Here is a 12,834-nt window from a genome sequence, read left to right as displayed (position 1 = left end):
CTATCTTTAACTCAAGGTAGTTTTAGCTCTGCCTCACAGGTGAAGAAACTGAGGTGAAGGGACTTGCCCAAAGTCATCAGCCATTGTTTATAGGATTCTCACCAAGAGTTCTCCAGATTTTCACCCTGGCACATTCTGTAGACCTCACTCTGAGCTATTTTGGGCATTTCTTCCCCCAAAACATAGCAATGAGCATTCAGAGCCCAAGGCTGAACTGCCTGGAGAGAGAGGGGTTCTGAGAGCATGTTGGTGTCTGCCCCTCTAGGGCAGATTGCTCAAGAAAAGCCCTTCTCTGCTGTCCCTGCCTGGATGGACTGAGTGCCATCTGGAAATGCTAGCCTGGTTTTTCCTACCCTCCTGCTGTGTTTCCTCAGCCTCTTTGACTGGGTGGCACTAAAGGGCTTTTTTCGGAAGGGTATTGTATGGAACCCCTGATGTGTCCGTGGAGCCACTGAAGCCCTGAAGCCTGGGGTAGAGCTCAGAGTTACGTGAGTTCCCTCATTGAAGCTAGTCAGGGTGTGGGCCCAGGGCTACGAAGGCCGCACTTGGCCACACTCAGCCATAGGCCCACATTTGGCCCATGGTCCTGCTCAACTCACCCAAGTTTTCAGGACTCTGCTGCAGGTGAAAAAGTAAATTCATTGCCTTATGAAAGTGATTTTCGCAAGTGGCAAAAGGCGCCAAGCTTTCCCTTTTTCTCTCTGGTTTACTTCTCCTGTGTTTGAGTTCTATTCTTTCCTGCTCTAAATGGCTTCCCTCCATGGGGATGGTTTGGGTTGGGATGGGACCTGGCTGCTACTGGCATGGCTATAGGTGCTTCTTGCTTACAGCAACCTACCTACCTTGTGAAGAAGAGAACTTCTCTGTCCTGACTCCAGTGTAGAAGACTGAAAATCTCTTGATTGCCAGTCCTCAGCAACCAACGGAGGGCCTGGTCGGGGGCAGATATGATGAGCCAGTATTGGGCCATAAGCCCTCCCTGCGGGGTTGGGACCTGCCCCCTCAGGACCACAAGGAGTGGAAGAGGCAGCCATCAGTGGAAGGGAAGAAAGGGGTGTCAGTGCCTGATGAGGAAGAAAGGATGCTGGGCAGATACCGACACACACCACGTAACAGAGTCGGCCTGACCTGGGAATTGTGAGCTATGCCTGGCTCAGAGTGTCCCTCCAGCTCATCTCCCACCCTGGGGTCACTGTCCTGAGGCAGACCCTTCTCCTGGGCCCTCTCTTGTGTCTGTATGCTCTAGAAGTGCTTGTTTCCAACTCCCCATTTTGCCTTGCGTGTGTCAAGGAAGGAGAAGCAGGAGCAGGTTCCACTTGCTGGGCAGGGTATGGCTCCTGTGTCTCCCCATCCTCAGTCGCAGCCTGATCTGCCCTTGTGTCAGGAGTCAGCTGCACTCCTCAGCCCTGTTTTCTGTGATTCTTCAGGGCAGCCTTCCACTGAATGGTCTGCTTGCCTCTCTCTACATGCTCATGCTGTTCCCTGAGCACATGCCTGTCGTCTGGTGCACAGGCTGTCTTCCTCACTTGTACTCCAGTCTTCTGCAGTCTCTCTTCTTCCAGGCAGCCCTTCTGGCTCTTCCAGACCAGACATTCTTTCTCTGAACCCCCACAGACCTTAGGTTCAGAGCCACCTGGTACGGCCTAAAAGTTACATAGCCGTTCATTTATTCACTCTGAAACCTGTAAGTAGAATGTGGTGGTGTGGTGTCTCTCCTATGTGTGGAGCCTGGCTTGTTGAGTGTTGAGTGGCAGAGAACAGGCTGAGTGTCCCCAAGGATCTGTTCTGCACGTGGGGCTTCTCTGAGCAACTGCCTGGACAGTGCCTTGCCTCTAGATCTTTCCTAGGACAGTGCTTTCTGGCCTTTTCTAACTCACACCGGGGCTCTGATAGACAAAATGCTGGGGAAGCCATATATCTTCTTGGCTTTTGGCATCTTTTGTTTACTCCCATTGGCTTATTCTTTCTCTGGAGGATCCTAGGAATTTGCCTACACAGTATGTGCCCTCCCCTTTTGCCCCTGGTAGTTTGTTTTCTTGTTTGTGCTGTGGTTCCCTTTGGGGTTTGAGTCTTCTCTCCCCTTCTACCAGGTGAAACCTGGGTGGGCAGAGTCCCAGTATTATTCATGTTTCTCCCCTCTCCCAATACTGCCCAAGATGGTGACAGGGCTGCTACTCTGGAAGCTGCTTAGGCTGGGTCTCCTTGGAGGCCCCTCTGCTCCTGAGCTCTGAGCTTGTCTTTCGGGGTTAGCCAGGTGATTGTTTCTGGGTCTTGTTCTGAGCAGATCTGTAGACAAGGATGAAGCTTCACATGACGTCTTTGGAGGGCCTTGTCTGTGCCTCTCTGCAGGCCCACTGGGGATGGGGCTCCTAGGTGCTGTTCCCTGAGGCTGATGAGGTGTTGGGTCTCACAGCCCCCCTTCCTTGGGAGACTGCGTTTGACGTTTATGTGAATTTCTCAGCGTGGTCGACTTCTTTTCCTAGACCCTGCCTGTTGTGGGTGAGCGTTCCTCAGACACATGACGGCAGAGACAGCCCTAATTAACTCACGCTTTGATGAAGCAGCTGCCTTTCTCAAGTTGGGAGAGCAGGGGGCAGGGAAGAGGCTCAGCTCCATAATCCCTGCATTGGCGCCCACCTGCCTGTCTGGAGAGGAGCTGTCAGCCTTCTTCCCCAGGGACCCCAGTGCATCTCCAGGCTGCTCCTCAGACACAAGTGAAGTTGCAGTGGGAAAGGCCGGCACCCACCCTGCGCATCCTTTTGCAGAGAAGATGCAGAGGGATGCAGGCGCCTCCCATTTTACAGCAGGAAAACTGGCTCCATGTGCTAAGTCTGCTTCGAACCTTGAAGCTGATGCCTGGTAGGAGTAGTAGGTGGATCATCAAGGACTCACTTGGGCCCCATTACCGTACCATCCAGCCAGCTTGTATGGGGTGCCTGCTGTGTGCCAGGCCCTCTCCTGTGAGCAGCAGTGTGCTCTCTCTCTTGTTACCTGCCTCCCCTTTTCTCTGGGTTTTGGATCAGGAATCGACTCTCTGATTTGTCTCTGCCTTACTCTCCAAGATGTTCTGAGGGCCCCCTGCTAAGATTGGGGGTTAGGAGAAACAGGTGCTTTTTGGGTCTCCAGGGTACTTTATGGTGGCCATGCTAAGATAAGGCAGCCAGGGCCCAGAAGAGACTGGGTGCCCTCTGTGTGCTTGCTGTCTGGGTGAGGGTGACAGCCACTGTCTCACCTCTGGTCCAGCCTCTCCCCTTGCTGCTGGTCTCAGGCTTTTTACATGCCTGCCACCTTTCTTTTCTGAGGCCTCATAAGCTGCTGATGAAGGAATCTTGACCTTCCTCGAAGGCCTAACTACACAGATCCCTGCGCTTGGCACTTGCTCCTTAATTCATCATCAGTTTGATCTTAGAAAGTAAGGGGTTCCCAGCCATGTCCCTGTCTGGCACCCTGCCCTAGAGAAGGTCTCACCCTCCAGGACCCCCATCCTTTCATCCATGAGCGCTTTGCCTGAAATATTTGTTTAAAGCTCATCACCCTTTCTCTAGCCCAGAATGGGGACTGGAGTTACAGAGGCAGCTCTGGGTTCTTTGTGTTTCAGTGTTGCCCGTTTGTTGGTTGATGCAGTCATGGTTGTGCACATATGTTGCTTCATTCACTCCTTACTGTCCAGGGCCCTACGCCATGGCAGACCCTGTGCTGACTGCTGAGATACAGGGACAATCATAGTAGCTGCTGTCACATAGTGGAGAGTCCAGCAGGGAGGCAGCTGGGTTGGGATCTACTCAGGGATGCAAAGGCTCCCTGGATGTTGTTCTTTCTGCCTGCCTCCCTCCCATAAGTGTTTACTCCATACTGTCTGTGTGCTCCACCCAGGAGGAGAGAGAGAGGAAGGGGTCCCTGGCCCTGGAGCTGCACACCCTGAAGGGAACAGATCATTAGTGATTCCCCCAGAGTGTGATGCACCTGGGATCATGGAAGGGGGAAGCACGTGAGGCTGGCTTGAGGAGCGTGGAGGAAGGCTTTCCATAGGAGGGACACTGAAGTAGCACCTTTAGCATCAGAGGGATCTTAAAATGGTAGAGGTGATTTCCATTCCCAGATCACCCCAGCCCATTGGCTGACAGGGAGTGGACACTGGCCTGGGGCCCTTGGCCCTGTTGTCTGTGCCATAGGCCATTGTACCCAGGTGGACCTACACCAGTTTGTTTCTGTTTCCCCAGATAAGTTCTAGCTTGTCCAGAGTGGGAACACCCCCTGTGCACCTTGTTCCTCCCCAGGGATGGCTGCTGTGGTGGTAGCCCTCTTACCTGGGTTGGGCCCAGGGGCGTGCCCCCAAGTTGGTGAGTAGGTGTAAAGTCCTGCTTTCCTGTGCTTCCTCCTCCAGCAACCCAAAGGTCCAGGTGGAGGCCATTGAGGGAGGAGCCTTGCAGAAGTTGCTGGTCGTTCTGGCCACAGAGCAGTCTCTCACTGCAAAGAAGAAGGTGCGTTTCTGCTGCCTTTTTCCCGCCCAGACCCCCGCACACCCGTGGAGCCTAAAAGGCGAGGGTCCCTTTCCGGGTTGTACATGTCACCCTTGGGGGCCTGAGTGGCCATCCGCTGGGTGGCCTAGGGGGAGAGGTCCCCTTCACCTAAAGCAGCACAGCAGTATGTGAGGCATCTGGAGGCCTGCTCCCATGGTGCAGTCTCAGGTTCAACACCCTGGCTTCCTGCCCTGGGCCTCCGTTTGTCCACTGGGTGGTGTTGAAGGTGTCTGATGTCTCTCCTGGCTCTCACAGCCCTGGGTACGGGGGTGAGCTATACCCAAGGGTGGTGGTTGGGGCCAGGAAGAATGGGAGCTGGGTTGGGGTAGCTGGGGCACCTCCGGGTGCTTGCCCCAAGGCCTAGTTTCTGTGGCCCCTCACCCATCTGGATCTGTGCCTCCCCAGGTTCTGTTTGCCCTGTGCTCCTTACTGCGACACTTCCCCTATGCCCAGCAGCAGTTCCTGAAGCTGGGGGGACTGCACGTGCTGAGGAGTCTGGTCCAGGAGAAGGGCATGGAGGTGCTGGCCGTGCGCGTGGTCACTCTGCTCTACGACCTGGTCACTGAGAAGGTGAGTGCCCAGGCCTGTCCTGCCTCCCGTGCACTTTGCTTTGTGTTTGTTTCTGGCCATTTGACCCTCCCCCCTCCCCATATCTTCCATCCATTCCCTACATCCTCATAACTGAGTGTCCTGAGCAAACATGCCAGCCCTGAGCTGGGCTGACAGGGATGCTGTGGAGCCCAGGATTTCTGAGATGTCAGGGCGGATGTCCTGTGGGAAGTGACTGCTGAGCTAAAACCTGAGGGCTGGTGAGGAGTGGGAGGGGAGGAGGGGGTACTGGCAGTGGTCAGGGGTCAGCATGATGAAGGGTCAGTGTGACCAGAAGCCAGAAACAGCCAGGATCAGCCCTTCATGGAATAAAAGGTCATTTGGCTGAAACCTAGGGTGCGGGTGACCAGGAGCAGCTGTGTCTGGGAGCCATCACAGCAGCCAGGAGACTGAGGAGCTAGGGGCTGGAATGATGCTGAATCTTAAGATTCTAGAAACCTGGAGGTGCCTCCTCTGGGAGCTTTGGCTCTGGGCAGGGGCTCAGACTGGCTGCCACTGAAGGACCCAGGGACCCACGGGCTTGCCATCTGGGAGGAGACTTGGTGCCCAGCCCACTTTGGTGTTTTTGAGCCTGAGAAGTGTCTTAATTAAGGAGAGGGTAAAACCAGCCAGGGCTGATTCTTAATTCAGCTGCTGCAGAGAGCATTGGCAGGGTTTTCTCAGCTGCCTCTCTGGGGCCACACTCTCCCTACAGCCAACTGCGGATTAGTGGAGCAGGGCTGGGCAGCCACTGGAAACCACTTCTGAATGTTGGAGGAAGAGGGGCCCAGCCCTTCCTCCCTGGCCCTCCCCTGTGCACCCCTCCCGCCAGGCCTCAGGCCAAGGATCAGGGTTGTCTGTTGCTGCTTTTCTCTCCACCTGTTGGCTTTTGTGTGTGTGCACTCACTCACTCTGTCTCTCTTGTTCTGTCTTGTCTTTCAGCCTCTCCCTCTCTCTCTCCCCTCTCCCCCTTTCTCTTCCTCCACCCCTCTAAGCTGCAGAAACCCGGTTTCTCAGAACAGCAGGCAGCCATGTGGTCCTCACATCCAATTAATAAGGCCAGGGCACAGCTGACATCCTGGGAGTGGGCCAGCAAGCCAGGGGAAGGACATGTACATAGGCTTGGCATTTCCCAGGAGAAACCTATCACTTTGCCCTCGTGACTTGGGTGTCTCTTTGCTGCCCCCAGCCCTGGCGTAGCGGGCACTGTGACTTTGCTTCATCCCCAGAGAGCTACCACTGGCAGTCTCACCAAGGCTGCCCTGGTGAGAGGCAGGCCCCTGAGTCAGCTGGCCCCGGAGCCGGCCTTTGAGGCTTTGGGGTGCTGTGAAGATCAGGGAGGGAGTGGCGTCTCTCTGCAAACAGTATGGAGACAGCCATCCTCCTGCAGGTGGAGGACCGTGGAGGAGTTTCAGCCAGAGAGTGTTAGAACAGATGGCAGCCGTACTTTACGCTTGAGGCAGTCAGGGCTTCTTGTTCTTATGGTTTCTCAGAGAGAATAAAGAGCTAGTCAAACTAGTCAAACCCATCTGGGGATGGGTCCAGAGCTGCCTGAAGGTAGAGGTGTGACAGGTTGCCAACCGGGGGGTGCCATGCACCTTGAGGGCATCTTTGGTGTCGGGAGGTAGCAGCTGAAGGCAGAATTCCCATGAGAGTGTGGGACCACCTCTCAGATTGTTAGGGTCCTTGGCTTACCGGCTTACCCCTTCTGTGGTCTGCCAGACCGCAGGCATTTCTTCTTCTGTCCCTTGGCTCTTGGTGGGCCCTCCACTAAAAGACTATGCCCTGACATCTGGGCTCCTGCAGAGCTGGGATGCCCTCCTGTGGTCATGAGCCCACGTCCTCTCATGCCTTCTTGGAGCTGAAGGGCTGCAGGGCTGACCTGCCTGCTGGTTCCTTCCACAAGTGTTGACTGGGTGTCTGCCCTGCCAGTGCTGTGCCAGCCCCATGATCCCTGCCCTCCTGGTGCCTTCAGGCAGACATTTATCAGAGAATCTCCTAGAGCATGTAGGCCCTGGAGGCTTATGATCAGGGCCCTAACCTCTTCTGGGGAGTCAAAGGAGGTGCTGAGTGAGAAATGAGGGGTGAGTCAAGTTGACTGTGGAGTCAGTGTTGGGTGAGAGGGTGCCTGGAAGTGGGAGCTGCACGTACGTAAGTCCTGGGGGAGAGTTGGTGTGACGGGTGCCAGAGTGAGGGCATGTGTGGGTAGGAGCCCAAGTGCAGGCAGGGCCAGATCCTGAAGAGCCTCCAAGTCCCAGGGAAGGGAGTCAGTCTTTATCATCAGAAATGCCAAGTTGTGAAGGGTTTGGGGCTGTGCCATTGTCTGCTGTCTGAGGACTGGAGGATGCAGGCTGGGAGCGGGAGGCAGGAGTGCAGTGAGGAGCAGCGCCCATGGGGCAGAGAGCTGGGAGGACTGGGATGTGTTTGGAGGTGGAGCTGGCAGGACTTGGGAGTAGGTTAGGAAAGGACTACTCCATCCCTCTCAGCCTTTTCTGTCCCAGGATGCTGACCCCCCTCCTCCCCTGCTTCCTCTGCCAGCTCCAACAAGCGCCAAAGCCATCAGGTTCTCCACTGTGGCCCCTGATCTTTTTCTGGGCTTCCCTCTTGCCTTCCCTGTCATCTGCATGCCTCATCCTCTCCTGGAGTTAGGGCAATGATTTCTTCTTTCTTCTTGCAAGTACATTTAGTACAACCAGTATGGGACATCTCTACCCATTGCCGACCCTCCATCTCTGCAGAGCCTTCCTCTGACATTTGAAATAAGTTGGTAGACTCCTGGTGGCTTGCCGTGATCGTATAGTGATTAGTACTCTGCATTGTGAAATAAGTTGGTAACTTGTCGGGTTTCAGGTGTTTCCTCTGGCAGCCTGGCAGGATCGGTTCCCACCATATTCTGATGGGGCTGGGTTTCTGCACTTACCAGACACAGGCCATGCATGTGACTTCCTGCCCAAACTTTCCTCAACTTCCCAGGCCCTCAGCATAATGGCCAGGGACGCCCAGGGCTCTGAGCATTCTGGGCCCCAGCCTGGCCCTCGTGCCCCATCGACCATAACAGCCTGCTGGCCTTCAAACATGAGGTGGGCCCAGGCCTATTGTTGCAACCCTCCTGTGTCTGTGGACCCTACACCCTTATCCCCTTGGGCAACTCCCACAAACCCCTCAAGGCTCAGGGACATGCCAGCCTCCTCTGTCGCCTGTGCCCTAACTCCTGTGAGGGAGTGGATCTGTAGTTGTGGTGATGGTGATGTGATGCTGCTGCTGGTACAGCTAACGTTTGTTGATGGCGAAGCTCACATTGTGGGTATGCTCTGTGTGCTGTGCACTGGCTGCATGGTCAGTGTCCCACTGAGTTCTCCCAACACTCCTGAAGGGGTTACGTCCTCTCCTCCACATAAGAGATGATGGCATTGGGTCTTAGGGAGGCAAAGTGCTAGCCCAAGGTCATTCCGTCATTCAGCTGTCAGTGGTGGAGCAGGAATTTGAATCCAGACTGTCTGCCTCCACACCACCCTGCTGGATGAAATGTATCATGATATTTAGGACTTATTCAGTTAATTTTTAATCTCCTGATAGATCCTGAGCTCCTTGAGGGCAGGGACCATGTCTCCATCTTGGTTTCTCCAGCACCTGGCACATTACACAGTTGTTTTTGATGAGTGGATGGATGGACAGATGGGTGGACATATGGATGGGCTGGAGAGCATGTGTGAAGCTATGAGTCCAGTTGGCCTTCTCCCATGAAAGGCCTTTGAGGCCCAAGGGGAAGGAGGAAGAGGGTGCAGACTCATGGGTCAGCCATGTGCCTTCGAGTCTAAAAGGCAGGGCTGACTGCTCTCTGTGTGTTCTCTCCCCTTCCCACACCCTGGCCCCTGGCCGTGTGGGTGGCAGATGTTTGCTGAGGAGGAGGCCGAGCTGATGCGGGAGACGTCCCCAGAGAAGCTGCAGCAGTACCGCCAGGTGCACCTCCTGCCAGGCCTTCAGGAACAGGGCTGGTGTGAGATCACTGCCCACCTCCTGGCACTGCCAGAGCACGATGCCCGCGAAAAGGTGCTACAAACGCTGGGTGCCCTCCTGGCCACCTGTCGGGACCGCTACCGTCAGGACCCGCAGCTCAACAGGACGCTGGTCACCCTCCAGGCTGAGTACCAGGCACTGGCTGCCCTGGAGCTCCAGGATGGCGAGGATGAGGGCTACTTCTGGGAACTTCTGGGCTCTATCAACAGCTTGCTGAAGGAGCTAAGATGAGGCTGCCCCTGACACTGGGACTAGACCGGGATGCTGCTAGTGAGGCTGAGGGGCGCCAGCTGGGGTGGGCTCTTCAGGGGATACCAGCTAGGAGGGGGGACTTCCCCATTGGAGCCTGGGCATCATCTGGGCAGTGCTGGCCTGGCCATTAAATGGAAGCATGAAGGCCATTGTCTGTCTGTTTACTGTGTGTCTGTGCAGACTGGGCACAGTGCTTTGGTGGTCTTTGGGTGATAGCGCCCTGAGGTCCCCTGGTGACGTGCTGGGTGGTCAGTCCAGGGCATCCAGTAACAGGCCCCGTGGGAAGGGTCTGGGCCCAGGAATTGGAAAACCCCAGTTGGGACCCAGCTCTTTACCAGCCAGTGGCTCTGTGACTTTGGGAAGTCATTTAACTTCCCTGAGGCTGTTTCTTCATCTGTCAAAGGGGAATGCTATTAAATGAGAGAAAACATACATAAAGCACTACACCAGTGCCTGGCACTCGTGCTTGTCACCTCCTCACCCAGCTATGTAGGGAGGTCTGGGTAATCATCTCACTGCCCCCTTCATCCTGTGCCTACGTATTAGTTTCAAGGCCACTGGCACTGGCAGAAGCCTGAGGGCATCTCCACACGCAGGGATGCCGTGTCAGCCCAGGCAGCTGATGGGCGAGGCTGGAGCTTTTGGTTCTGGGGCCTGGGTGGTGGGACTGCTGTGGCTCCGTGCCCTCTGGAGGCCTTTGGGTGTAGGCCTAACTCTGGGAGAGGAGTAATCTCGATAAAGCTGGTAGTGGGAGCCCAGGCCTGCCAGGCCCACTTGACAGGGCAGAGGTGCTTCTCTGTGCCCTTGCCCCTCTTCTGTGTCCGTGGTGATCTGCACTGAGCTGGAGGAGGCGGCCTTGGAGGCAGGGGCAGCCGAGCCTGACAAGTCGCGGCTCCCACCCCAGAGAAGCTGGGAGCCTGCCGCAGGTTGCCATGGCAACCCCTGCTCTGGGCTTTCCTGATTTGGATTCTGGTGCGTTTGTTTTTCTGCCTTTCCCAATGCACCAGAGGCTCACTCCTGCTGCTCAGGCAGCCCCTCCCAGCCTCCATGTAGAAGTCTCCCCATCCTGGCCTTGCATGTAGAAATCTCAGCTTCACTGAGCTGAGGAGAAACTGAGGCCCAGAGAAACCTGGGGCAAGTTGGTGGCTTCCTTCCCTGCAGTCTCTTTGCTCGGCCTCAGACCCTCCCTTGCCCACCTCATGCCACAACACACAGGAAGCCTGGGAGTGCTGCTGGCTGCAGAGAGCTCTCCCAGGAGGGTGGGAGGAAAGCAGGAGTCTGTTGAGCCAGGGTAGGATGCCTCAGGGCTCGGCTGTTGTGGGGATCGGACCCAAAGTCTATCAAGTGTTGGATACCTACTGACTCACTGCCTTTAAAACCTCTCAGTAGCCTTCGAAGTACATTTTACATATGAGGAAATCATGGCCAGAGAGGCTAAATGATCTGCCTGAGATCACACAGGTTGTGACTGGCAGAGCTGGAGTTTGCTGGGCTGACCATGCTGTGGAAAACTTGAATGTTTGGCTCAGAAGAGTATCATTTTAATTTGACAGGCAGTGGTGGGAGAGCCAGGAGAGATGGCAGAGCAGGGCAGGTACAGAAAGGAGGTGTTGGGACCTGGCTAAGGCCAAGGTCAAGAGTCACTTTAAAGAGGGTGTCAGGAGACTCTCAGGTGGATTTGAGAAAGCGGGAAGGTGAGACATAGGGGAATGGGGCTGCCCTGGCACATGGAGAGGGGGGAGCTTGGACTTGGGAACAAGTCTAGTCTGAGTCTCGGTCCTGGCAGAGGTGAGCACTGAGGCTGTAGGAGCAGGTGCACTATTTGGATGAGGGCTGACAGAAATGTGGGGAGCTGTGGAAGGAGGGCTTGTGAGGCCCCTGTGGTAGTATCAGGCTAGGACTGAGGATCCCCAGAGCCATTGAAGCTTCTGTAACCACCAGGGTCTGATCTGGGATATGGGAAGGGGTTCCCGCGGAAGGAGTGACACTAGTAGAGGCCTAATTGAGGACCCTGGTATCTCTTCTGCCCTCAGGTATGCTGCATAAAATAGCATACCTGTAAAGCGGAAAGGAGATTTTGGGCCACGAACTCTTGGGGAGAGGGGACCCTGGGGCCGAGAAAAGAGCATATGGGAGGTGAGAGAGGGGAGCCAGACCAGGGCCAGGCTGCCACAGCCGGGTGATGGGACCGTTTCTCCCTTCTTCTCCACTTCACATACACACAGACAAGGCATCGGGGGGGTGAAGCTTGGTCTGAAGTCTGTCTTATCAGTGGCCTTACCTGGGTTCATCATGGGCCTCTGACTTCTTGGTCCTGGACCCTGAAGCAGACCTTCAAGGGACACAGGCAGCAGTGTGACCCAGGGCTCAGGCTCAGGCTGCATGGGTGTGGATTCTGGTTCTGCCACCCAGTTCATCAGTGATGGTTGTCTGCTGGTCTAGGAGGAGCCCTTTTCTGCCTTCCCTTTGGGTGCCATCCTGGGAACGATGCCCAAGGAGTGTGACCTGGGCTTGAAGTTAGGCAGAAAGTGGTAATGGCGGGGGGGCATAGTGACCAGACTTGGGGTGATTCAGCTTCTTCCTGCCAGGGCCTGGAGGCCGTTTATTTCTTCTCCCACCCCTGTCACGTGGTGGGGCCCCAAGGCTCTTGGCCTTCTGGAAAGGACTGGACTGAGAGCTCTGACTGGCTGACACCCTGTAGTCCCTGGATGATTGCTGGTTCCCTGCTCCTCGGCTGGGCTGAACCAGGCCCTCTGTGCGGAAGGCTGACAGGGGTGGGGAGTAGGGTGGGGGGCCTAGGTCCTCTCCCCATCCCTCAGCAGGCTTGGTCTTTATTAACTCACTTGTTCATTCATTCTTTCATTCAAATTGTATTTGTTGAGCACTTACTCTGTGTTGGGCCCCCCTGGCCTGAGATTAGTAAATCACAGGCCCTGCCACCAGGGAGCTCACAGTCTGGTGGGGAAGCAGTTGAGCGTGACATATACCGTGGTAGGGGAAGCCTTGGTCAGTTGGAGCTGAGGAGACCCCTCACCTAGTTGAAGAGGTCAAGGAAGGCCTCCCAGAGCCTTGGTGGTAGCCAAGCTGTAGCCTGAAGGACATTTGAAGAGCAAGCCAAGTGGAGTGGGGAAAGGGTTTCCAGCCTGAAGATAGAAGGCCTGAGGTTGAGAGAGAGTGGTCCATTTGAGGAACCCAGAAGTTCACCATAGGTGGAGGAAGTGCCAGGGGTGAAGGGCCAGGTGGCCAAGGTGGAGCTACAGAAGTCAAGGGGACCACATTCTCCAGCAGCCTACCAGCGTTGCCAGGGAGTGCGCCCTCGTCCCGATACAGCAGGGAGCAAGGGGTGAGTTTTAAGCATTCTCCTGGCTTCTGCTCAATTCATTTATTCAGTCCTTCATTCACAAACAAATCTGATTTAGGACTACTAGGACCCAGGTGCTGTTCTAGGGCATGAAGT

The 12,834-nt window shown here is 55.5% G+C and overlaps 1 protein-coding gene across 2 annotated transcripts in view; it reads left to right on the top strand.

Annotated features, from left to right (window-relative positions):
- Nucleotides 1–9,526, top strand: part of SIL1 (SIL1 nucleotide exchange factor) — a 251,388-nt gene extending 241,862 nt beyond the window's left edge. Inside the window, exons 8-10 of one of the 2 annotated variants that reach the window (XM_007461430.1) lie at nucleotides 4,385–4,481; nucleotides 4,926–5,090; nucleotides 9,000–9,526. In XM_007461430.1, the coding sequence (XP_007461492.1) occupies nucleotides 4,385–4,481; nucleotides 4,926–5,090; nucleotides 9,000–9,356 (619 nt within the window). In that variant the 3' untranslated portion in view covers nucleotides 9,357–9,526. The remainder of the gene's footprint in view (nucleotides 1–4,384; nucleotides 4,482–4,925; nucleotides 5,091–8,999) is intronic. The other variant, XM_007461431.1, reaches the window with a different exon arrangement.
- The last annotated feature ends 3,308 nt before the right edge of the window (nucleotides 9,527–12,834 follow it).

This window comes from Lipotes vexillifer, unplaced genomic scaffold, assembly GCF_000442215.2.
Source record: "Lipotes vexillifer unplaced genomic scaffold, Lipotes_vexillifer_v1.1 scaffold217, whole genome shotgun sequence".
Taxonomy (NCBI): Eukaryota; Metazoa; Chordata; class Mammalia; order Artiodactyla; family Lipotidae; genus Lipotes; species Lipotes vexillifer.
This window is presented reverse-complemented; position numbering and strand designations above follow the sequence as displayed.